Genomic DNA, 23,477 nt, shown 5'->3' on the forward strand with positions numbered 1-23,477 from the left:
GCTCCCCCCGGCCGCTGATTGGCTTGCTCCCCGCCTCGTCACAATCACTTCCCGGTCACGCCTTTGAGGCTCCTGCCGTGGCCCCTTCCCACAGACTACGCGTCCCGTGCGTCTCTGCGGCGGCGGAAGCGGAAGCGAGTACGGAGGTACCAGCTGGTCTCCGTAGGGGGGTAGGGGGCTCCATGAATGGAAGCGGCGGCGGCGGCGGGAGCGGCCTGAGCTGGGCGCCGGGGCCAGGGCCAGGGGCTGCCCAAGGCCCGCGCCGCTGCATGGGGGCGGCCCGCGGTCCCTGAAAGGAAGGGCAGACGGGCGGGCCGAGATAGGAGGGGCGGGGTCGGGCGGCCGCAGGCCGGAGGCTCGTCGGGCTGGAGCCGGTCACGATGCCCCGAAGGAAGCAAAGCCACCCGCAGCCCGTGAAATGCGAGGGGGTCAAAGGTCAGGGGTCAGGGGCCTTGAGGGGAGAGGAGTGGGGGTGGGGTCAGTGGAGTGGGCTCAGGTCTGGGTGGAGGGGGACTCCTGAGGGATGAAGTGGGCGATCCAGACTCCTAGCTTCCCACCGAGGCACTAAGGGAATCAGAGTGGGTCAGCGAGTACGGGAAGTGTGGTCCACGAGGGCTGGTTCCTGAGGGAGAATCCACAAGCCCCCTCCCCTCTTCAGTGGATACTGAAGACTCCCTCGACGAAGGACCCGGGGCCCTGGTATTGGAGAGTGATTTGCTACTAGGCCAGGATCTGGAGTTTGAGGAGGAAGAGGAAGAGGAGGAAGGCGACGGCAACAGTGACCAGCTCATGGGCTTCGAGAGAGACTCGGAAGGTGGGTTTTCGGGTCTTAGTTAAGGATTAGCGGCCGCTGGAGACCCCAGCCCTTCAGGAGGCAGGTTAGGTGAACAGTACACCATTTCCTGCCACAACCGAGGGCTGGTTTAGTTTACATTTGAGCTAGATGACTTCATTTGTTTAATGTCCAATCACTTCCATCACTTTGTTGAGGTGAAGTTCTGAGGCCTGGTCAAAGGTGATAGGAATAGGAGGGTTGGTAAATCACATGGAGCAACTGATTAAAAGTAAATGCCCTGTTCCTCTCCCTAGCCCATTCCTTATGTGTATTTACTTTTAAGAGAGGTTCAGGGAAGCAAACTCTCTGTAAATCATTCAACCCAGTACTTAGGTCTAATCTAACTCCCTTTCACCTGCAGCGTGAGCTCCTTTTGTATTGAGAGGTTTTAGTTTCTGTCTTTATCCTTCCATGTCCCTCTTCCCTGTGATCTTAGCATCACCCTACCCTAATTTGCTGCACTACCCATCCACTTATGCAAGATGTTTTTTGAAAGTCATTGAGGGGATCCATGTAAATATCAATCTGTTCTTTAGGCAGGCAAGTGGTATTACATGCATTACTTTGTCTCCACTTCCCTCCAAATTTTGCCTCAGAGATAGGTTTTATTTTATATCAGTTCCTTACTAAAAGGGGCCTTAGCAATAGAGCTTAGAAAAAGGTCTTGGGGCTCTCTGCCTTTCGTACTTTTACTTTCTTATCTCAATAATTAATTACATTATGGATTCATTTCAGTCTGTGATCCACTGTGAGCCCTTGATCCTTGCCCATTCAGTGAAACTAGATACAGATCAATTCTACCATCACTAGATTAGTCCAGTATAAGAGGTAGACAATTCATGTTGAATTTTCTGGAATTACTGCAGGGGAGACCTTGATTCCTAGGAGGGAACTAAAGGGATCATCAAAGCTAAGGGTGGAGCCAAGCAAGTGGGGAGACCATAAGTGAAAAGGGGAGAGTTTGGAGCCTGATCCTACCCCATGCTGATGTCTCTTCTCATGTCTATTTCACCAGGAGACTCTCTGGGGGCCAGGCCTGGGCTTCCCTATGGGCTGAGCGACGATGAGTCTGGGGGCGGCCGGGCACTAAGTGCGGAGAGTGAAGTTGAGGAGCCAGCCAGGGGTCCAGGGGAGGCCAGGGGTGAGAGGCCAGGCCCAGCCTGCCAGCTGTGTGGGGGGCCGACAGGTGAGGGGCCGTGTTGTGGGGCAGGAGGGCAGGGTGGGGGGCCCCTGCTGCCCCCACGGCTACTGTACTCATGCCGCCTCTGCACCTTCGTGTCCCACTACTCGAGCCACCTGAAGCGGCACATGCAGACACACAGCGGAGAGAAGCCGTTCCGCTGTGGCCGCTGCCCCTACGCCTCAGCCCAGCTCGTCAACCTGACACGACATACCCGCACCCACACTGGCGAGAAGCCCTACCGCTGTCCCCACTGCCCCTTTGCCTGCAGCAGCCTGGGCAACCTGAGGCGGCATCAGCGTACCCACGCAGGGCCCCCCACTCCTCCCTGCCCGACCTGTGGCTTCCGCTGCTGTGCTCCACGACCAGCCCGGCCTCCCAGTCCCACAGAGCAGGACGGGGCGGTGCCCCGGCGACCTGAAGGTAAGACACACCAGGGACCAAAGATCTTGGGACATGGGTGGCTGGCCCTAGGAATGCTTGGATTGGATTCATAGCCCAGGTCTTTGTCCCCACAGATGCTCTGCTCCTTCCAGATTTGAGCCTCCATGTGCCACCAGGTGGTGCCAGTTTCCTGCCAGACTGTGGGCAGCTGCGGGGTGAAGGGGAGGGCCTCTGCGGGACGGTATCAGAACCACTGCCAGAGCTGCTATTCCCTTGGACCTGCCGGGGCTGTGGACAAGAGCTGGAGGAGGGTGAGGGTAGTCGGCTGGGAGCTGCCATGTGTGGGCGCTGCATGCGAGAGGCTGGAGGGGGTGCCAGTGGGGGGCCCCAGGGCCCCAGTGACAAAGGCTTTGCCTGTAGCCTCTGCCCCTTTGCCACTCACTATCCCAACCACTTGGCCCGGCACATGAAGACACACAGTGGTGAGAAGCCCTTCCGCTGCGCCCGCTGTCCTTATGCCTCTGCTCATCTGGATAACCTGAAACGGCACCAGCGTGTCCATACAGGAGAGAAGCCCTACAAGTGCCCCCTCTGCCCTTATGCCTGTGGCAATCTGGCCAACCTCAAGCGTCATGGTCGCATCCACTCTGGTGACAAACCTTTTCGGTGTAGCCTTTGCAACTACAGCTGCAACCAGAGCATGAACCTCAAACGTCACATGCTGCGGCACACAGGCGAGAAGCCCTTCCGCTGTGCCACCTGCGCCTATACCACGGGCCACTGGGACAACTACAAGCGCCACCAGAAGGTGCATGGCCACGGTGGGGCAGGAGGGCCTGGTCTCTCTGCCTCTGAGGGCTGGGCCCCACCTCATAGCCCATCCTCTGTTTTGAGCTCTCGGGGCCCACCAGCCCTGGGGACTGCTGGCAGCCGGGCTGTCCATACAGACTTACCCTGAACTAGGTCCTTCTTCCCCATGTTTTATACAGACGGACCAGAAGCCACCTTTTTCTCCCCCGCTGGCCAGGGGCTCCACATAGACTAACCTAGGCACTATAAGGACCAGCCCAACCCCATGGGCGGGGGGCCCATATGGACCAGGGGGCCTTGCCTTGACTGATGCACTTCACGAGCTCAGTGAGAAGGGCCCTGTATTCACCGCCACTGCTCCCAGGGGCTGTGGACAAACCAGCTGGGGGACTGCCCAGCCTCCCACCTGTTTATTTAACTTATTTCAGTGCTTTGTAATAAAGGAAACACTAACAAAGCCATGTCTATGCTGAATTGGCAATGGCAGGCAATTTGGCCTTACCCTTAGCATAGTAGTCCATGCTGTGATGGGAGAAGCAGGGGCAGTGAGAGGGAACCAGAGGTAGGCAGCAGTCAGGCTGAGTTTAATGATGGGTAACTGGGCCAGACCAGAGACCTCTGCCCATCCCCTTGGCCTTTGGCCCATGGCCCCAAGAAGCCAGAAGCGGCCCAGAGGGAGCTATAGTTCCTCCCCAAGGCAGGCAGCCATGGTCCCTTAGACTTTGTGCAAAATACTAAATGCTAATTTGGCATCGAGGGCCAGCTCTGAAAAGAGAAGGGGCAATCCTCTGTGCAGCCAGCCCAGGGGACAAGGAAAGGTAGGTTATGAGGCCCCTGGCCAAGAGAAAGGGGGAAGGTAGGAAGGAAGAAGGAAAAGACCCCTCCGCCCCTAGCATGGGGGACACAGGCACAGGGCAAGTTTCTGTAAATTCCTCTGGGGTAGAGGGCAGACATCCAAGCAGTGGAGATTACAGATCCTCATCTCCAATGCCCTCGAAGGCGAAATTGCCGTGGACATCACTGGCACTGGCATCTGTGCTGGGACTGCCAATTCCCCGCAAGCTCACAGCACTCAGCTTACTCTGTAACAAAGGCAGGGTGGGGTCAGAGATCTTGGGCGTGCAAGATCCCCCAACAAACAGCAACCTCACCAACCCTGGAACTCACTGAGAGTTTGACCATAGACTCCCGGGTGGCATCAGGTGATTCCTGGGGAAAAAGAGGCAGAGGTGTCAGAAACTCACTAGGAGAGGTGAAGCAGGGCTGAGAGCCAGGGTTCTGACCAGGAGGTAATACTTACAAGCAGTGGTGGGGACTTCACTGCTTGCTGGCTGTCTGAGCGTCTCAGAGTGCCCCCCACCCGCCGGCGCAGCATCTGGGGACAGATACAAGGTGCCGGTGAGGGCAGGATCACTTCCCCTCTCTCTCAAGAGAAGCCTCACATCTAGGACAAAAGGCAAGGGGAGCACACCTGCTCACTGCTCAGTCCACACTTGCTGCCTACCTTCCTGATACTGCCGCCAGATTTCTTCACCATCAGTTCATCAACCATGGACTGCAAGCAGATGCTCATCATGATAGCCTGAGGGCAAGAAGAGTGTCCAGCTTGATGAGAGTGGTCACTCTGAGCCCAGCACCACTAATGGCTCCCATATTGAGTACTGGAAACTCTACACTTTTATCTAAGGTGCTCCACAGGAGGCCTGAGGGTAGGTTCACACCTGAGGGCTAGTGATGGTGACCCACTGTAGCCGGTCCTTGCTCATGAGGTATTCAAAAGCCAGTTCCAGGCGCACCTCACCCCGGCCCCGGCCTGGGCTGCTTGTGCTTCCACTGGGCAATGGCACCTGGGACAGGAAGGGGAATTCAGTTGAGTTCACTCTGACCAACCTGTCTGGCTCCCTGACCCACTGCAGCCCATACCTAAGCTCAAGGCTTGCCAGGCCCCCAACCCAGGCCTCCCCCTCCTAACCTGACTCACAGAGGAGGTGACCCGCCAGCATCGCATTCGGGTGACCCGGAAGGAGCCTTCTCGGAGTTGCTGGCCAGGCAGGCGGAGCTGCAGGCTGAGCTCACTGTTGCCCGCGCTCACCACCACAGGACAGTCCTTTTCTGGGAAGTCAGCCACACAGGCATCAAAGCACAGGTAGCCATAGTGCCGCAGCGTCTGGGCCAGTCTCAGGAACTGAAAAATGGTCATCACATGGGGGTAGATTAGGAGGGGGAATGGGGCAGCTCAGAAAAAGCAACCCCGGCCGGGCGCGGTGGCTCACGCCTGTAATCCCAGCACTTTAGGAGGCAGAGGCAGGCGGATCACAAGGTCAGGAGATCAAGACCATCCTGGCTAACATGGTAAAACCCTGTCTCTACCAAAAATACAAAAAATTAGCCAGGCGTCGTGGCGGGCGCCTGTAGTCCCAGTTCCTCGGGAGGCTGAGGCAGGAGAATGGCGTGAACCCGGCAGGCAGGGCTTGCAGTGAGCCTAGATAGCACCACTGCACTCCAACCTGGGCGACAGAGCAAGACTCCATGTCTTAAAAAAAAAAAAAAAAAAAAAAAAAACAAGAAAAAGCAAGCCCTTGGAGGAAGACAGAGAGAGGAGGCAGGGCTCACCTCCTTCTTGGAGACTTTCTCTTGCAGAGATTTGAGTTGCCGGTGCTGTTCCTTGGTGACCAAGATCCACCCACGCTCAATATCTGATACCGTCTATAGTAGAGACAGGGGCAGGCAGTAGGAGGTCCCAGTCAGCAATCCAAGGAAAGTGTCTACCATTACCTCTGTCCAGCCTGACCCCTAGCCCCATACTTGAGCGACCTCTTTGCAGTAAGTCCTTGATCTTGTCAGCTTAATAAAAGTAGGGAGAGTAGATACTGTGCCAGCAGCACTGATAGTATTCTAGGAACTTCCCCACAAACTGGGAACAAAGACACGACAGCAGTTTTCTCGGGCGAGTGAGTCACTAGTTATTTTCTTCAGGGGAAGGGTTCTGAGGCAGCTCCAAGCTCACCTGAGCATAAAGCAGGTTCAGGCCAACCCGGTTCTCCATGACATCGTCATCATAGGCAGAGTCCCAATAACTGTGAGGCCAAGGGGTGGAAAGGGGTAATGGGGCTAAGCTGGGGTGAGGCAAGAGGTAGAATGGAAAACGGGCAAAACAGGAGCAATCTGGAACTATCAGGGGCTAATGGTATAGTGGGAGGAAGCTTGGTAGGCCTGGCAGAAACACCCAGCACTGCACCCCCTTGTCCAGATTATTCTGTCTCAGTATGTGACCCAATAATCCAATCCAGCACAGCACCTCCCACCCCGCCCCTTCCAGGCCCAGCCCTGACCTCTTCCTTAGCACAATCTTATACTCTTGACTCCGAAGGCTGGTGACAGACACATAAGGCAGCTCAAACTCTTGCAATTTCCGTACAACTATGGATTTAAAAAATAAAGGAAAATGTAGTGAGATTTAAAGGAAGGGAAATCAAGAAAGAAGTGCCCTGAGGCAATGTTCATTCTAGGGGTGGGCGTGGGGAGCTAGAGGGGCTGCAAACTCACTACTGAAGTACAAGGAAGCAGTCAAGTCCAGAGAAACTCACAAGAAAAGGCTCCATCCTCTTTTTCTCGAACTAAGAATAGACTAAAGTATCCAATCAAGTCATCTGGAAGATCCAGCTTTGCGGCTACAGCCTGGGGATAGGGACAAAAGTACAGCTCATCATACTGGCTGGTTCCAAGCATTCTCCAAGCCGAGGACCCTGGGATGCACGGGGAGAAGGGGCAGTGCTGAACAAGCGCCTCACCTCCAGGACATCCTCAGTCTGATCTGAAGTTAGCACGCTGACCAGAACTTTCTGCCCGTTGCTGAGCAGCACTTCCAAGGACACTTCCTCTGTGGGGACCTGCTGTGTCTCCTGTTGTGAGCACACATGGGGATGGGAGGCACTGCCTTGTCCCTTGCCTTGACCTATGCCCAACTCTATTTCTAGGTCCCTTGTGTGTCTTTATTCTCAGCTGCTTAAATATAGGCTGGGATTTCTTTGATTTCATAGGAATAGAAGAAGTTCCATTCCATTAAAAAAGATGACTCCTCTGTTATCAAGATGACATGGCCTGGCCGGGTGTGGTGGCTCACGCCTGTAATCCCAACACTTTGGGAGGCCAAGGCGGGTGGATCACCTGAGGTCAGGAGTTTGAGACCAGCCAGGCCAAGACAGCAAAACCCTGTCTCCACTAAAAATACAAAAATTAGCCAGACATGGTGGCAGGCGCCTGTAATTCTAGCTACTTGGGAGGCTGAGGCAGGAGAATCGCTTGAATCCGGGAGCTGGAGATTGCAGTGAGCTGAGATTGCACCACTGCACTCCAGCCTGTGCAAAAGAGCGAGACTCCGTCTCAAAAAAATAAAAGACATGACCTTCCAGCAAGGTCCTTTCCTTAAATCTTGGTCCCACCCAAAGCCCTACCTGTTGTGCCCGACGCAGGAAACTATTGAAGGTCTCGCTGCTCCCAAGCAATGGGTCTTGCCGAACTATGAGGACAAAAGAACATTATTACAGGAACTTAGCACTCACTCTCGGCTCCCCAGTCCTCCTCAGTAGGTTCCCCCGACCCCATTTCCTGGGCTGATGGTGGCCTGCCACATCCCCCAGCTGGCCTCACCTCACTCACTGTTTGCATAAATTCTTCACCTGCCCCACCCTTGGCTGCCATCTAGGTGAGTCCAGTCTATAGAACTAGGGAAATAACAATGATGTTAACCTAAAGCACATCAGATACAAATTAAGTTCTCTCCACTGATATTAAGACTAGTGTTATACTACTATTTCTCATAGATGTTAGTGCCCAAATTGTTTTGCTAGTACACAGAGTTACACATCCTCGTAGACTATTTACTTTGCTAATTGCATAACAGATCAAACAAGAGCCTTCCTAGATCTAGAAATTAAATCAGGCCCTTCGACAGAACCACCTGTTTTTAAGTCTCTCCCCATAGTCCTCAATATAGTCAACCTAGTTTCCTGCAACCACTCACCAGCTTGCATGTACTTCTCTAACTGCTCTCTCCTCTGTTCTACCTCAGCAGGAGTCAGAGAGAAAAGCTTCTTTGGGGGGAATGCAGGAAGCACATTGGCCCCATACTCCTTCCGAAGCTATTTAGAGAAAGAGATACAACCCTTCACATAAACACAGAAAATGAGAGGAGGCAATCTACACATGCTCATAATGTTCTCTTGGGTGCCCCTCCCTTCCCTCAGTCCCTGTTCCCCTGTCTACCCTGGTCATCTGAGAAACAATTCCTTTGACAGCAGTAGCATCTCAAGGGAGCTGTCCTAGATATAAGTTGTTCTCTATCTTACTGTGTACAAGTCAGCCCCTCCACAGTATGGGGAGGATTTGCACTGGGCCAAGACTTATAGGGAGCCCCTTGACCACCTAGCAAGACTGTTCACTGAACCCTCAAAGGAAGGAAAGGGCTTTATAAAGTGCACAGTTAATAGCTAAGTCTGTTCACAAAATATCTTAGGACTTAAAGGGACTTTGCAGATCAAAGAGTCCATCTTTCAGTTGTAGAAACTGAGGCCCAAAGAAATCAGGTAACGGCCAGGTACTGTGGCTCATGCCTGTAATCCCAGCATTTTGGGAGGCCAAGGTGGGTGGATCACCTGAGGTCAGGAGTTTGAGACCAGCCTGGCCAACATAGTGAAACCCGTCTTTACTAAAAATACAAAAATTGGCCGGGTGTGGCGGCAGCCGCCTGTAATCCCAGCTACTCAGGAGGCTGAGGAAGGACAATCGCTTGAACCCAGGAGGCAGGGGTTGCAGCGAGCCGAGATCGTGCCACTGCACTCCAGCCTGGGCAACAAGAGAGAAACTCCGTCCCAAAAAAAGAAATCAGGTAACTTGCTCAGGGTTGCACAACTAATTATCAGTGGAGCTCTACTGAATTAAATAGAGTTTATGATCTGGTAAGGAAGGAGGAGAAACATTGCATCACAGATACATAACGATAATTGGCACAGCTAAACACACTGAAATGAGCCGAAGAACACAAAAGGAAATCGGTGAATCGTTTGTATAGGCAGGGAAAAGAATTTCAAGTTGCCGCTCAGATGACAGAAGGAATATGCTTTGACAGCCTGGGTGGAGGTGGTGGGGGGGGAGGGGTTGGTTTGTCCATGCAGGGGTAAAGGCTACTAGAGCAGTAAGACTGGACAGAGAACCAGAATATAAGAACAGCAAGGAGCAGTTGTTGCGCGGACATTAAGCTTCTTAGGGAGTTCCCGGAAATGTCAGACAAGATAAACCAGGACCCTCCCCTGTGGCAGTGATTAAAGGGGAACTACAGCCTACGGGAACAAGAAGCGGGTAAAGGGAGACACTGATGTCCACGTGTAGGGAAGGGCTTGAAGCTGTCTCAAGGCAGGGGTGCTAGTCCCACCTGCTCGTGCAGCCCCAGGAGCTGGCTGTAGCGCACCCGACAGTGCAGGACTCCATTCACGTGAATGTTATAGGCCTGAGGACACAAAAGTAGTCAAGCATTTTAGGGTTGCGGTCTGCGCAACCCCCCTGAGAACCCTGGCCGGAAGTTGCCTGGCAACTCGCCGGAGTAACGCGCTAATCTCCCGAGGGTTAGTTCGCTTGTTTTCGCCAGGGCCAGGTCCCAAAGCTGAAGAGCCAGTCCGGGGGAAATTCGGACGCTTGTGTTGCAGTCTCCCTGCCCAAGAGGCCAGTGACGCCCACCAGGGCAGCTGCGGCCTAGCTCAGGGAGGCGACCCGGCCTAAGGGCCTACAGGAACTCGGGCGATCACTGCACGAATCACACACACGAGATAAGCTCCCAGAGAGGCCGTCGGGAGTCGGCGGCCCAGGACCAGGCCCGAAGGGTGGCGGTCAGGCCTCAAAGGCCGCTCCGAGACGGCTCGGGCCCGTTATCCCCGCCCCTGCCCGGCCCGGCTCCGGCCGCTCCTCACCACGTAGGCGGAGCCGCCGCTGTCCCCGCTGCGGGACTCGGTTTCGGGAATGGAAAAGTGCATGTTCCCTACGGCACGGCACGGCACGGCCGGGCTCCGGACTGTGAGGGCCGCAGCGGCTCTGCACGCTCCCCCTCCGCTGCTCAGCGAGTCCCCGCAGCCTCACTCGCCATTTTGGGAGCCCTGCGATCCGATGTGGGAAGGCGGTGGGACGTCGGTTCTGGGACGCAATCGCCTGGGCATACTGGGAACTGTAGTCTAAAGGGCAAGAGCCGCCTGTCCGGACAGGGAGCCCAAAGTGGAGTTGGCCCTCATTGCAACCCGTAGTGCGGGGCGGGGCCCCGGGGCCCGTCGGAAATTGTAGTCCGATTGGGGCTGCGCGCTTCGCTTCTGCGGCTCAGCCTCCAGTCCAGGTGGCGCTGTGGACTCTGCAGCCGCGGAGCCAGGCAGCGGGGCGGCTTCGTGACCACGGCGGGCGGAGCCTAGGACTGAGGGCGATGGCTGCTGTGGCCGTGGCTGTTCGCGAGGGTGAGTGAAAAGCCGGGCCTGCCTACCGGTACGCGGGGCCGACGAGCTCCGGACAGCTAGTGCCGGGCCCTGACCCCCTTTGGGCCCCGCCGCTCCGTTCCACTGCCACGCTGGGCTCCGGTCTACACAGTCTCGAGCGCAGTCCCGCGCCGCGCACCGGCTGGTTGCTGTGAGGAGGGTCGGTGACCCCTCCTTTCCTTTGATCCGCCGCGCAGTGCGTCCCCACGCGGATCCCTGGCTCGCCCCGCGCCTGCCTGCGGAGCCGTGGTCATGCCAACCCAGCAGCCGGCTGCGCCGAGTACTAGTGCCCCCAAACCCTCTCGGAGTCTCTCTGGCTCACTTTGTGCCCTGTTTTCTGATGCAGACTCGGGATCCGGGATGAAGGCGGAGCTTCCCCCTGGGCCTGGGGTAAGTGAGGCTTCCCTCCCAAGCCGCCTGCCAAGCGCTACACAGGAGGCTGTGCCAGCTTTATTCCGCCCCAGCTCCCATCCCGTGTCGGTTTATTTCTCAGTAAAGCCAGGAGATTTTACAGAGGTCTTGCAACCTTAGCGATAGATGATTCTGTCCCTGGAGGAGAAACGTCAGTCTCTGTGGATGTAAGCTTGTAACAAGTAGCTTGTGGAAGTTAGGACGAACTAGGGATTTAACCGTGTGGAAATCTTGTAAGCATCCAATAGTGTTTGTTCCCCTTTGGAATTGTTGGGGAAGAGCAGTATCCTATGTCTGTGTCTCAGGCAGTGGGGAGGGAAATGACCAAAGAAGAGAAGCTGCAGCTTCGGAAGGAAAAGAAACAGCAGAAGAAGAAACGGAAGGAAGAAAAGGGGGCAGAACCAGAAACTGGCTCTGCTGTATCTGCAGCCCAATGTCAAGGTGCGGGGTCTCTTTTAAAGGGCTGCGGTGTGGAGCTGGTAGAGGGATGTGGTGGGAGAGAGAAGGGAGAGACAGGACAAAGTTGATTTGAGCGTGTGTAAAGCAAAGAGGTTTACAAGGAGAGAAGCTAGTTTTAGCTGGGGCACGGATATCACCTGCCTGCAGCTTGGGCATTTTTTTCTTTAAATGCTTTTAGTAGGCCCAACCAGAGAACTGCCAGAATCGGGCATTCAGTTGGGCACTCCTGGAGAGAAAGTTCCAGCTGGTCGGAGTAAGGCCGAACTTCGGGCTGAGCGTCGAGCCAAGCAGGAGGCTGAGCGGGCCCTGAAACAGGCAAGAAAAGGGGAACAAGGAGGACCACCTCCTAAGGCCAGCCCCAGCACAGCTGGAGAAACCCCCTCAGGTATCTTCCCTTCATTTTAAGACCTCTCTTACTCCTAATTCTAACGCCAGCTCAGGCTACCCTGTAGTAAAACAGCTCTCCCCTCCCGTTCTCACCTTGGGACCCAGAGTTCTGAATTGTTCCTGCAACCCCATCATCCTATCCCTATTTCCTTTTCTACCCTATTCCCCCGTTTTCCCCACCTCATCCTGTTTTTCTTGATGCCCCTTATACGCTAAGAGCAAATTACACATTTCAAGACCTACAGTGTCCTGAAAACATGATCATTATCTTTCAGGAGTGAAGCGTCTCCCTGAGTACCCTCAGGTTGATGACCTACTTCTGAGAAGGCTTGTTAAAAAACCAGAGCGTCAACAGGTAGGAAGTGGGTTTGGTGCCTGGCTAGAAAGAGCCTAGGGAAATGGACTGGAGGGAGGAAAGGTGATGGGTGCTTGGGTCAGAGTAGTCTTACTGTTCACTTCCTTTCCAGCTTTATCCCATCATTTTTAAACTCTGGGCCATTGGTCCTGTTCCCTTGTTTTGTCAAGGTTCCTACACGAAAGGATTATGGATCCAAAGTCAGTCTCTTCTCTCACCTACCCCAGTACAGCAGACAAAACTCTCTGACCCAGTTTATGAGGTAGGATCCTATGAAATTGTCATAACTTTTGAGTCTGAGGAGTTTTAGTAAGTCAGTATTGAAAGTGTCTAGTAATCTGAGATGGACTGTGTAGGAAAAAGTATGAACCCAAGGCAGAACTGTAGAGGAAGTGGGGAAATCTGCTAGTGAAGGGAGTTCCTTTTCATCAGGGGCAGGTGGGCAGTAGATGCTCAAGCTCCCTTTCAAAGTATGTGACACCGCCATCCCATCAGCATCCCATCCTCTGTGATCCACCCAGCCATGGTGCGACTCGGCCTGCAGTACTCCCAGGGCCTGGTCAGTGGCTCCAATGCCCGGTGTATTGCCCTGCTTCGTGCCTTGCAGCAGGTATGTCCCATCCTGTTCTCTCTTATGATCCAACCCCACCTCCCCCAACACTACCCCAGCTTCTGTCACCCAAGGTCATCTCTGGAGGACAGAGAGAATACTCCTACCCTCAGAACATTTTCCTCAGTGAAGCTTACCCCCAGCCCCCGTTCAGAGATCTTTATTAAGGGGCATTTTGCAGATCACCTTGTGTACCCTATAGGTGATCCAGGATTACACAACACCGCCCAATGAAGAACTCTCCAGGGATCTAGTGAATAAACTAAAACCCTACATGAGGTAGGGACAACACTATAAGTCCACTCCCACCTCGCCCAATCTTTGTCTTGTACTCTTTTTCCTGCTTTTCTATCTCTCTTTTAATTTTGTGTTCTATTTTCTTTTAAAAGACTTTTTTTTAACTGTGAAAGCTTTGTAAGTTGTGAAGAGTTGCACAGATACAAGGTATTGCTGTTGTATTATAGCTTCCTGACTCAGTGCCGTCCCCTGTCAGCGAGCATGCACAACGCCATCAAGTTCCTTAACAAGGAAATCACCAGTGTGGGCAGTTCCAAGCGGGAAGAGGAGGTGATGAGTATGAGAAATAAGGAAGGCATGCACCTGTGGGTAAAATTAAGAAACATGTTAAAAACTCCCGGGAAGGTCATCATAAGCCTTTTTTTGCCCTAGTCAAGGGTTAAGGAAGGGTTTGTCCATTCTGAGTTATGCCATCTCTGGGCCCTCTATAGGCTTGTCATCATACATATTCAAGCACCTGGCATGATCATCAGAGAGCTAAAAGCGTCCATTTCTTGTTCACTAAGGATTTTACTCCATTTAGGCCAAGTCAGAACTTCGAGCAGCCATTGATCGGTATGTGCAAGAGAAGATTGTGCTTGCAGCTCAGGCAATTTCACGCTTTGCTTACCAGAAGATCAGTAATGGAGATGTGATCCTGGTATATGGATGGTATGGTCCAGACCCTGTGACTGAGCAGATTGGGAGTTGGAATGATCTGAAGAAGGGACTACCCACTTGCCTTTGGGAATAAGTTAGTCATCAGTTACTGACATTTATAACTGAATCCTCCTCTTCATTCACTCTAGCTCATCTCTGGTATCACGAATTCTTCAGGAGGCTTGGACAGAGGGCCGGCGGTTTCGGGTGGTAGTGGTGGACAGCCGGCCATGGCTGGAAGGAAGGCACACACTACGTTCTCTAGTCCATGCTGGTGTCCCAGCCTCCTACCTGCTGATTCCTGCAGCCTCCTATGTGCTCCCAGAGGTGAGTACAGAGGAAAAGGACTCCAAAGTTGGCAGTAAAAAGGTGCAGTAGTATAGACATAATCTCACCTTCCCAAAGTTACAGTTTTGTTTTTGTTTTGAGATAAGGATGGAGTGCAGTGGTGTGATCACAGCTCACTGCAGTCTTGACCTCCTGGGCTCAGGTGATCTTCCCACCTCCGCCTCTGAGTAGCTGGGACTACTGGTGTGTGCCACCATGGCCAGCTAGTTTTTTATTTTTCTTGTAGAGATGGGATATCGCTACGTTGCCCAGGCTGGAACTCCTGGGCTTAAGCAGTTCCCCGTCTCGGCCTCCCAAAGTACTGGGATTATAGGCATGAGCCACTGTGCCCAGCCACAATTTTTTTTTTTTTTTTTTTTTTTGAGATGGAGTCTCGCTCTGTCGCTCAGGCTGGAGCGCAGTGGCGCAGTCTCGGCTCACTGCAAGCTCCACCACCCAGGTTCACGCCATTCTCCTGCCTCAGCCTCTCCGAGTAGCTGGGACTACAGGCGCCCGCCACCACGCCCGGCTAATTTTTTGTATCACAATTATTTAAAAATATTAGAATTATATAGCCCTGGCTTGGCGCCATGGCTCACGTCTGCAATCTCAGCACTTTGAGGTCCAAGGCAGGAGGATCACTTCAGCCCAGGAGTTCAAGACCAGCCTGCTCAACATAATGAGACCCTGTCTATACACACACACACACACACACACACACACACACACACACACGGCTACAGTGAGCTGTGATTGCACCACTGCACTCCAGCCTGGGCAACAGAGTGAGACCCTGTGTCAAAAAAAATAATTATATAGCCCTGTTTATATTTAATTGGAAAAACACTCACAGTATATTATAGCAGTCTAGCTATTGCAAAAACATTACATTAAACTAGCAACCAGGAAGAGGGAACAAGACAAAAGTAACTTCAAAGTTTAGTTTTCCTGTGGGAGATTTGGTGGGTCAGTGGTCAGGTGTTTTCACAGAAGAAAAGCCATCATTAAGATTTATTAGGCTGGGCATGGTGGCTCAAGCCTGTAATCCCAGTACTTTGGGAGGCCAAGGCAGGTGGATCACGAGGTCAGGAGTTTGCAGTCATCCTGGCTAACACAGTGAAACCCCGTCTCTACTAAAAATACCAAAAATTAGCCAGGCATGGTGGCGGGCGCCTGTAGTCCCAGCTCCTCGGAGAGGCTGAGGCAGGAGAATGTCGTGAACCCGGGAGGCAGAGCTTGCAGTGAGCTGAGATCACGCCACTGCACTCCAGCCTGGGCAACAGAGCGAGACTCTGTCTCAAAAAAAAAAAAAAAAAAAAAGGATTTGTTAATTGCCGGACTCAGTGGTTCACGCCTGTTATCCTAGCACTTTGGGAGGCTGAGACGGGCAGATCACCTGAGGTTGGGAGTTCGAGACCAGCCTGACCAACATGGAGAAACCCCGTCTCTACTAAAAATATAAAAATACAACAAATCAGCTGGGAGTGGTGGTGCATGCCTGTAATCCCAGCTACTCAGGAGGCTGAGGCAGGAGAATCACTTGAACCCAGGAGGCGGAGGTTGTGGTGAGCTGAGATCACACCATTGCACTTCAGCCTGGGTAACGAGAGCAAAACTTCGTCTCAAAAAAAAAAAAAAAAAAAATTTATTACTTGTCTCTTTGTTTTTGTTTCTTTCCCTTTTCACAGGTGTTGAGGTTTATTACTTGTCTTAATGTTGCTGTCCTATAAGTAGGGGACCTTATTCTGCATTGATACAACAATGACATTTTTTTCTTCCCCTTCTCCTGTGAAACAAACAGGTTTCCAAGGTGCTATTGGGAGCTCATGCACTCTTGGCCAACGGGTCTGTGATGTCACGGGTAGGGACAGCACAGTTAGCCCTGGTGGCTCGAGCCCATAACGTACCAGTGCTGGTTTGCTGTGAAACATACAAGTTCTGTGAGCGTGTACAGACTGATGCCTTTGTCTCTAATGAGCTAGGTAAGGAGGGCAAAAGAGAAGCCTGCAGCTACCTGTGAAGACTTGAGAGGGAGGGAGAGGGGCGGATAAACTAGGACTTCTTTTCTGAAAGAACATAATGGGTACACCTTCCATTGCAGATGACCCTGATGATCTGCAGTGTAAGCGGGGAGAACATGTCACGCTGGCTAACTGGCAGAACCACGCATCCCTGCGGTTGTTGAATCTAGTCTATGATGTGACTCCCCCAGAGCTTGTGGATCTGGTAATCACGGAGCTGGGGATGATCCCTTGCAGTTCTGTACCTGTTGTTCTACGAGTCAAGAGCAGTGACCAGTGAGGGGGGGGAAACACAGGGTTAATAAATGCCATACTCCCTACCCTCAGCAACTCTGCTGCCTTTGTTTCTCTTTTAGCATTTCCACCACTTAAGTTAGGAGTCCAGACTCCACTACCCCTTTTATCACCTGCTACTAACCTCAGACCTTTGTGAAGACCTGCTCAGGTAACTAGTTCCATGCCAGTGCATTGGGGCTAACCTGAAGACCCGTATAAAGAACCAAAACTACCCAAATCAATCATTCACTGAGCATCTACATGCCAGACACTAAACTGGGTATGAGGAGGAATATGAAAACAAATAGTCCTGGGCTGAGTGCAGTGACTCATTCCTGTAATCTCAGCATTTTGGGAGGCTAAGGCAGGAGGATTATTTGAGCCCAGAGGTTTGAGACCAGCCTGGGCAACATGGCAATCCGGTCTCTACAAAAAATAAAAATTAGCTGGGCATGGTTGTGCTCATCTGTTAGCCCAGCTACTCAGGAGGCTGAAGCTGGAGGATTGCTTGAGCCCAGGAGGTAGAGGCTGCAGTAAGCCATGATTGTGCCACTGCAGTCGTCCAGCCTGGGTGACAGAGTGAGACCCTTGTCTCAAAAAAGAGTCCTAACCTTATAAATTAGCATTTGTTGAATACTTTTTGTGTGTCAGAAACTGTTCTGAACCCTTTCCTACCCATTTAGGAAGATTAATACAACTATGAAGGCTGGGTGCGGTGGCTCATGCCTGTAATCCTAGCACTTTGGGAGGCCAAGGCAGGCAGATCACCTGAAGTCAGGAGTTTGAGACCAGCCTGGCCAACGTGATGAAACCCTGTCTCTACACTAAATACAAAAATTAGCTGGGTGTGGTGGCACATGTCTGTAATCCCAGCTACTCCAGAGGCTGAGGCAGAAGAATCGCTTGAACCCAGGAGATGGAGATTGCAGTGAGCCGAGATCGCACCATTGCACTCCAGCCTGGGCAACAAAGTGAGGCTCTATCTCTAAAAATAAAAATAATAATACAACTCTATGAAGTAAATGCGATTTTACAGATGAGATAATGGAAGCATAGAAAGGTTAAGTTGCTTGCCCAAGGCAACACAGCTCAGACACAGAAAGGTTAAGTTACTTACCCAAGTAACACAGAGAGATTAAGTTACTTGCCCTAGGTAGCACAGCTAGTCAGTAGCTAAACCAGCATGTGACCTCAGGCAGTCTGGATCTAGAGATTGTGCCCTTAACTTTTGTGCTATATTCCCTTAAGGAGTGCTTACCATGGCATAAGAAGACAGTATCTACAGTATGAGGTAACCCAGTAGTATGAACAAAAGATTGGTGAAAACTTCACAAGTCACATCTAACCTAGTCCTTGAAAGATAAGTAATTGCCCAGTTAGGGAAGAAAAGAAGAAGAAACAGCGCCGGGCGCGGTGGCTCACACTTGTAATCCCAGCACTTTGGGAGGCCGAGGCGGGCGGATCATGAGGTCAGGAGATGGAGACCACAGTGAAACCCCATCTCTACTAAAAATACAAAAAATTAGCCGGGCGTGGTGGCGGGCGCCTGTAGTCCCAGCTACTCGGAGAGGCTGAGGCAGGAGAATGGCGTGAACCCGGGAGGCGGAGCTTGCAGTGAGCCGAGATCGCGCCACTGCACTCCAGCCTGGGTGACAGAGCGAGACTCCGTCTCAAAAAAAAAAAAAAAAAAAGAAAGTTAACCGGACCAGGCATGGCAACTCACACCTGTAACCCCAGCACTTTGGGAGGCATAGGCAGGAGGATCGCTTGCACTCAGTAGTGTGAGACCTGCCTGGGCAATATAGCGAGACCTCATCTCTATTCAACAACAACAACAAAAAACCTGGATATGGTGGTATACACCTGCCGCACAACCCAACTATTCAGGAGGCTGAGGTGGCAGGCTGAGGCTGCAGTGAGCCGTGATCGCACCACTGCCCTCCAGCCTGGGTGGCAGAGCAAGACCCAGTCTCAAAACAAACAAACAAACAAACAAACAAACACCTAGTAGAAATTAGAGGCAGAGAAGTAGATCAGTGAAAAGATTGGTTATAAATCAAAATTACAAATGCACCTAAAATTTTGGTTCACAAATCCACTTCTGGGAATTATCCTACCCATATAGTTACACATTTGAAGTAATTTAGATGCAAGATTACTTATAGCAGTGTGGTTTATAATAGCAAGGGACCATTGTTTATAACAGCAAAACCACGTAAATATGCATCAATCTCAACAAAGCACTAGTTATACCACATCCATCCAATTACATGCTAACTAGTTACAGCACAGAATGAGAAAGGTTTTTGTGTACAGAAATGGAATAATGGCCAAACTCAGTGACTTACACCTGTGATCGCAGCACTATGGGAGGCTGAGGCAAGAGGATCACTCCAGGCCAGGTGTTCAAGACCAGCCTGGTCAACATAACGAGACCCCATCTCTAGAAAAAATTAAAAAATTAGGTCAGGCACAGTGGCTCATGCCTGTAATTCCAGCACTTTGGGAGGCCCAGGTGGATGGATGACAGGGTCAGGAGTTTGAGACCAGCCTGACCAATATGGTGAAATCTGTCTCTATTAAAAATACAAAAATTAGCCGGACATGGTGGCGTATGTCTGTAATCCCAGCTACTCAGGAGGCTGAGGCAGGAGAATCGCTTGAACAGGAGGCGGAGGTTGCAGTGAGCCGAGATTGTGCCACTGTACTCCAGCCACGGCGACAGAGCAAGACTCCGTCTCAAAAAAAAAGTTAAAAAATCAGCCAAGTGTGGTGGCTCACACCTGTAGTCTCAGCTACTTGGGAGGCTGAGGCAGGGAGATTGTTTGAGCCCAGGAGGTGGAAGCTGAGACAGGGAGATTGTTTGAGCCCAGGAAGTGGAGGCTGCAGTGAGTTGTACTCCACTGCACTCCAGCGTGGGTGATAGAGCAAGACCCCATCTTGTTAAAAAAAAGAAAAGTAAAATAAATGGAACAATCTCCAAGGTACACTTAGTTAAAAGAAAGTAGAAGACAGTGTATGTAGTTGCTGTTTGAATTAAAAAGAGGGAAAGATATATACATACATTTGCCCCTCTGAATCTGTTGGGTTCCGCATCTGGATTTAACCAACCACAAATTGAAAATATTAAGGAAAAGCATTTCAATTTTACTGAACATGTACAGACTTTTTCCTTGTTATTCCCTAAACAATACAATGCTATTTACATAGCATTTACATTGTATTAGGTATTATAAGAAATCTATGGCTGGGGGAGGGTGGCTTACGCCTGTAATCCTAACACCTCCAGAGGCCGAGGCAGGTGGATCACCTGAGATCAGGAGTTCGAGACCAGCCTGGCCAACATGGCAAAAACCCATCTCTACTAAAAATGCAAAAATTAGCCGGGCATGGTGGCGCATGCCTGTAATCCCAGCTTCAGGAGGCTGAGGCAGGAGAATCGCTTGAACTTGGGAGGCCAAGGTGGGTGGATCACCTGAGGTCAGGAGTTCAAGACCAGCCTGGCCAACATGGCAAAAACCCATCTCTACTAAAAATACAAAAATTAGCTGGGCGTGGTGGCACATGCCTGTAATCCCAGCTACTCGGGAGGCTGAGGCAGGAGAATCGCTTGAACCTGGGAGGCGGAGGTTGCGGTGAGCTCAGATCGTGTCATTGCACTCCAGCCTGGGGGACGAGAGCAAAACTCTGTCTCAAAAAAAAAAAAAAAAAGAAAGAAATCTAGAGATGAGTTCAACAATATGCAAATACTATGCCTGGTTTTTTTTTTTTTTTTTTTTTTTTTTTTGAGACAGAGTTTTGCTCTCATCCCCCAGGCTGCAGTGCAACCGCGCAATCTGAGCTCACGGCAACCTCCGCCTCCCAGGTTCAAGCGATTCTCCTGTCTCAGCCTCCCAAATAGCTGGGATTACAGGCATGCGCCACCATGCCCAGCTAATTTTTGTATTTTTAGTAGAGACAGGTTTTGCCATGTTGGTCAGGCTGGTCTCGAATTCCTGACCTCAAGTGATCCACCCGCCTCGGCCTCTCAAAGTGCTGGAATTATAGGCGTGAGCCACGGTGCCCAGCCATACTATGCCATTTTATATAAAGGACTTGAGCATCCACAGATACTGGTATCTGCCAGTCCAGGAGAAAATCTCAACAAATGGATACTCAGAGACAACTGTATTTACATTTGAGTATAAATACATAAAATTTCTTGGACTGAAAACAAGAAACTTATTAATTGCCTGGGTGGCTGGAGACAGAGGTGAAAGGGAGTCTTCACCTTACAAACACCCTTGGTATCTTTTGTATTTTGAGCCATATGAATGCTTTATTCCAGAATAGAATTACTTATTTTAAAAAAGAGATTGGCAGTCCGGTGCGGTGGCTCAAGCCTGTAATCCCAGCACTTTGGGAGGCCGAGGCGGGTGGATCACAAGGTCAGGAGATTGAGACCATCCTGGCTAACACGGTGAAACCCCGTCTCTACTAAAAATACAAAAAATTAGCCGGGCGTGGTGGCAGGCACCTGTAGTCCCAGCTGCTTGGGAGGCTGAGGCAGGAGAATGGCGTGAATCTGAGAGGCGGAGCTTGCAGTGAGCGGAGATCATGTCACTGCACTTCAGCCTGGGCGACAGAGCAAGATTCCATGTCAAAAAAAAAAAAAAAAAAAGAGAGAGATTGGCAGCCGGGCGTGGTGGCTCATGCCTGTAATCCCACTTTGGGAGGCTGAGGCTGGCAGATCACTTGAGATCAAGACTAGCCTGGCCTGGCCGGGCACAGTGGCTCACGCTTGTAATCCCAGCACTTTGGGAGGCCGAGGCGGGTGGATCACGAGGTCAGGAGATCGAGACCGCGGTGAAACCTCGTCTCTACTAAAAAATACAAAAAAATTAGCCGGGCGTGGTGGCGGGCGCCTGTAGTCCCAGCTACTCGGAGAGGCTGAGGCGGGAGAATGGCGTGAACCCGGGAGGCAGAGCTTGCAGTGAGCCGAGATTGCGCCACTGCACTCCAGCCTGGGCGACAAGCGAGACTCCGTCTCAAGAAAAAAAAAAAAAAAAAAAAAAAGACTAGCCCGGCCAACATGGTGAAACACTATCTCTACCAAAAATACAAAAATTAGCTCGGTGGGGTGGCACATGCCTGTAATCCCAGCTACTCCAGAGGCTGAGGCAGGAGAATTGCTTGAACCCAGGAGGCAGAGGTTGCAGTGAGCCGAGATTGTGCCACTGCACTCCAGCCTGGGAGACAAAGCCAGGCTCTGACTCAAAAAAGAAAGAAAGAAAAAAAAAAAGAGAATTTTGCAATAGTTTAAGTCAAAGATAGCCTAATCTGAAGCAGCAGGAATGAAAAGACAGATTTGTTCATTACAGAAGTAAATACTTGAAACTGAGAGCTGCCCATCACACAAGCATTGCTAGCTAAGACAAAGAGAGAGAAAGACTCATGGGACTGGGTGTCCTCGTCCTCCCTCTTTTAGGTCTTAGCTATCTCCTCTGATAGTTTTCTTATATATTTTGTCCAACCAAGGGAATTTAATGAGTGAGATTACCTGGGCAGAGAAAGGTTTGTTTACTCCACCCCTTGGTTCTCCATATTTATACATCCTGCACTCTTCCTCTTCCAGATATGGGGAGACTTAATGAAATTTATTTCTTTTTCATATCTTGGTAACAGCAAAAGAGACCTGTGACATTTATATGGCTTTATATGCCTCAGGAAAAGACAGAAACCTGTTGCACTCGTTCCTTCTCCACCAAATCTCACCTCCCTTTGAGGGAATGGGGCAAACTCTCTGACCAAGGTCAAAGACCAAGGCCAGGGCTCACTCTCATAGTACAGCCTGCCCTACTCAGGCCACGCTGTCCTTTTTTCTTTTTTTTGAAATAAGGTTTCGCCCTGTCACCCAGGCCAGGGTGCAATGGCATGATCTGGGCTCACTGCAACCTCCACCTCCCAGGTTCAAGCGATTCTCCCGCTTCAGCCTCCTGACTACAGGCCCGCGACCATGCCCGGCTAATTTTTGTATTTTTAGTAGAGACAGGGTTTCACCAAGTTGGCCAGGCTGGTCTTGAACTCCTGACCTCAAGTGATCCGCCCGCCTCGGCCTTCCAAAGTGTTAGGATTACAGGCGTGAGCCACCGCGCCCGGCCTTTTTTTAAATTTTATTTTAGAGACGGGGTCTCGCCGGGCGCGGTGGCTCACGCCTGTAATCCCAGCACTTTGGGAGGCTGAGGCAGGCGTATCACGAGGTCAGGAGTTCGAGACCAGCCTGGCCAACATAGTGAAACCCCTTCTCTACTAAAAAGACAAAAATTATCCAAGCTTGGTGGCGGGCGCCTATAATCTCAGCTACTCGGGAGGCCAAGGCAGGACAATTGCTTGAACCCGGGAGGCGGAGTTTGCAGTGAGCCGAGATCGCGCCACTGCACTCCAGCCTGGGGACACAGCAAGACTCCGTCTCAGGAAAAAATAAAAATAAAAATAAAAACGGGGTCTCACTATGTTGCCCAGGCTGGTATCGAATTCCTGGGCTCAAGTGATCCTCCGCCGCCTTGGCCTTCCAAAGTGCTGGGATTACAGACAGGAGCTACCATACCGAGCCAAAGCCATGCTTTTCTACTCCTACTCCTTCCCTTCCTTGTCCTCTTTCCAAGCTCTCTCGGGCCCATCCCTGACTTCGCTACTGGCAGAAGCCGGAGTCATCCTCCAGCGGCCCGCGGCGAGGACTTCTTTGTCTCCCAGACTCCGTCTTGGGCTCGGACGCCGCCAGGGTTGCAGGTACAGACTCTCAGGTCTAGCTGGCTCTTCCGGCCCCAGGCGCGGCAGTCTGGCCGGAAAGGCCGGATTCAGCGATCCAGAGCGCGAGCCCGGCCTGGGAGTCCGCCTCCTCACGGCTCCCGTTGAGGCCGCGTGGGAACCCGTTGGCCGCGCAGGCGCCGATCTCCCCTTTTTGACACTGCAACTCCCATGAGGCCCTGCAGCGTTCCT

General features: G+C 51.7%; 3 protein-coding genes and 1 long non-coding RNA gene across 14 annotated transcripts; 2 read left to right on the forward strand and 2 right to left on the reverse strand.

The window, feature by feature from the left end:
• Positions 1-40: 40 nt before the first annotated feature.
• On the forward strand, positions 41-3,666 carry ZNF513 (zinc finger protein 513). 2 transcript variants are annotated; one of them, XM_055252208.2, is made up of 4 exons: positions 41-146; positions 659-814; positions 1,851-2,438; positions 2,534-3,666. In XM_055252208.2, the coding sequence occupies exons 2-4, from the start codon at positions 790-792 to the stop codon at positions 3,355-3,357; spliced, it is 1,437 nt and encodes a 478-aa protein (XP_055108183.2). In that variant the 5' UTR covers positions 41-146; positions 659-789; the 3' UTR covers positions 3,358-3,666. The 2 variants fall into 2 exon arrangements, with proteins under 2 accessions (XP_055108183.2, XP_055108182.2); XM_055252207.2 differs by lacking the exon at positions 41-146 and adding an exon at positions 170-435.
• A 106-nt stretch (positions 3,667-3,772) lies between these two features.
• On the reverse strand, positions 3,773-10,487 carry SNX17 (sorting nexin 17). 5 transcript variants are annotated; one of them, XM_055252209.2, is made up of 15 exons: positions 10,172-10,431; positions 9,640-9,714; positions 8,233-8,350; positions 7,664-7,728; positions 7,001-7,111; positions 6,797-6,887; positions 6,542-6,629; positions 6,217-6,286; positions 5,823-5,915; positions 5,182-5,394; positions 4,931-5,056; positions 4,714-4,791; positions 4,510-4,584; positions 4,377-4,418; positions 3,773-4,291 (listed from the first exon to the last, which is right to left on the reverse strand). In XM_055252209.2, the coding sequence occupies exons 1-15, from the start codon at positions 10,232-10,234 to the stop codon at positions 4,178-4,180; spliced, it is 1,422 nt and encodes a 473-aa protein (XP_055108184.1). In that variant the 5' UTR covers positions 10,235-10,431; the 3' UTR covers positions 3,773-4,177. The 5 variants fall into 5 exon arrangements, with proteins under 5 accessions (XP_055108184.1, XP_055108185.1, XP_055108186.1 ...); XM_055252210.2 differs by having other exon boundaries at positions 5,191-5,394; positions 10,172-10,384; XM_055252211.2 differs by having other exon boundaries at positions 5,191-5,394; positions 9,676-9,714; positions 10,172-10,367.
• On the forward strand, positions 10,217-16,553 carry EIF2B4 (eukaryotic translation initiation factor 2B subunit delta). Of its 6 annotated transcripts, none has more exons than XM_055252199.2 (13): positions 10,217-10,699; positions 11,064-11,107; positions 11,434-11,569; positions 11,766-11,972; positions 12,250-12,329; positions 12,500-12,591; positions 12,825-12,939; positions 13,142-13,218; positions 13,404-13,506; positions 13,760-13,887; positions 14,025-14,202; positions 16,004-16,184; positions 16,304-16,553. In XM_055252199.2, exons 1-13 carry the CDS (start codon positions 10,669-10,671, stop codon positions 16,501-16,503), a joined length of 1,572 nt encoding a protein of 523 aa, XP_055108174.1. In that variant the 5' UTR covers positions 10,217-10,668; the 3' UTR covers positions 16,504-16,553. The 6 variants fall into 6 exon arrangements, with proteins under 6 accessions (XP_055108174.1, XP_055108175.1, XP_055108172.1 ...); XM_055252200.2 differs by having other exon boundaries at positions 10,513-10,699; positions 11,769-11,972; XM_055252197.2 differs by lacking the exon at positions 10,217-10,699 and having other exon boundaries at positions 10,967-11,107.
• On the reverse strand, positions 13,473-23,452 carry LOC134733602 (uncharacterized). The gene is made up of 3 exons (XR_010117234.1): positions 23,086-23,452; positions 18,848-18,942; positions 13,473-13,539 (listed from the first exon to the last, which is right to left on the reverse strand). It is a non-coding gene; the product is annotated as an uncharacterized lncRNA (long non-coding RNA).
• Between the last annotated feature and the right edge of the window lie 25 nt (positions 23,453-23,477).

Source organism: Symphalangus syndactylus, chromosome 18, assembly GCF_028878055.3.
Source record: "Symphalangus syndactylus isolate Jambi chromosome 18, NHGRI_mSymSyn1-v2.1_pri, whole genome shotgun sequence".
Taxonomy (NCBI): domain Eukaryota; kingdom Metazoa; phylum Chordata; class Mammalia; order Primates; family Hylobatidae; genus Symphalangus; species Symphalangus syndactylus.

Bases quoted from the DNA above. Each gene is read 5' to 3' on its own strand.
- ZNF513 (XM_055252207.2), top strand. From the start codon at position 381: ATGCCCCGAAGGAAGCAAAGCCACCCGCAGCCCGTGAAATGCGAGGGG. The intron at 815-1,850 runs GTGGGTTTTCGG...CTATTTCACCAG, and splicing joins CTTCGAGAGAGACTCGGAAG to GAGACTCTCTGGGGGCCAGG. The intron at 2,439-2,533 runs GTAAGACACACC...TTGTCCCCACAG, and splicing joins GGTGCCCCGGCGACCTGAAG to ATGCTCTGCTCCTTCCAGAT.
- SNX17 (XM_055252209.2), bottom strand. From the start codon at position 10,234: ATGCACTTTTCCATTCCCGAAACCGAGTCCCGCAGCGGGGACAGCGGC. The intron at 5,057-5,181 runs GTTAGGAGGGGG...TTCCTGTCCCAG, and splicing joins TCACCTCCTCTGTGAGTCAG to GTGCCATTGCCCAGTGGAAG. The intron at 4,792-4,930 runs GTGTGAACCTAC...TCTTGCCCTCAG, and splicing joins TCACCATCACTAGCCCTCAG to GCTATCATGATGAGCATCTG.
- EIF2B4 (XM_055252197.2), top strand. From the start codon at position 10,970: ATGCCAACCCAGCAGCCGGCTGCGCCGAGTACTAGTGCCCCCAAACCC. The intron at 11,108-11,433 runs GTAAGTGAGGCT...TCTGTGTCTCAG, and splicing joins AGCTTCCCCCTGGGCCTGGG to GCAGTGGGGAGGGAAATGAC. The intron at 13,507-13,759 runs GTGATGAGTATG...TACTCCATTTAG, and splicing joins GTTCCAAGCGGGAAGAGGAG to GCCAAGTCAGAACTTCGAGC.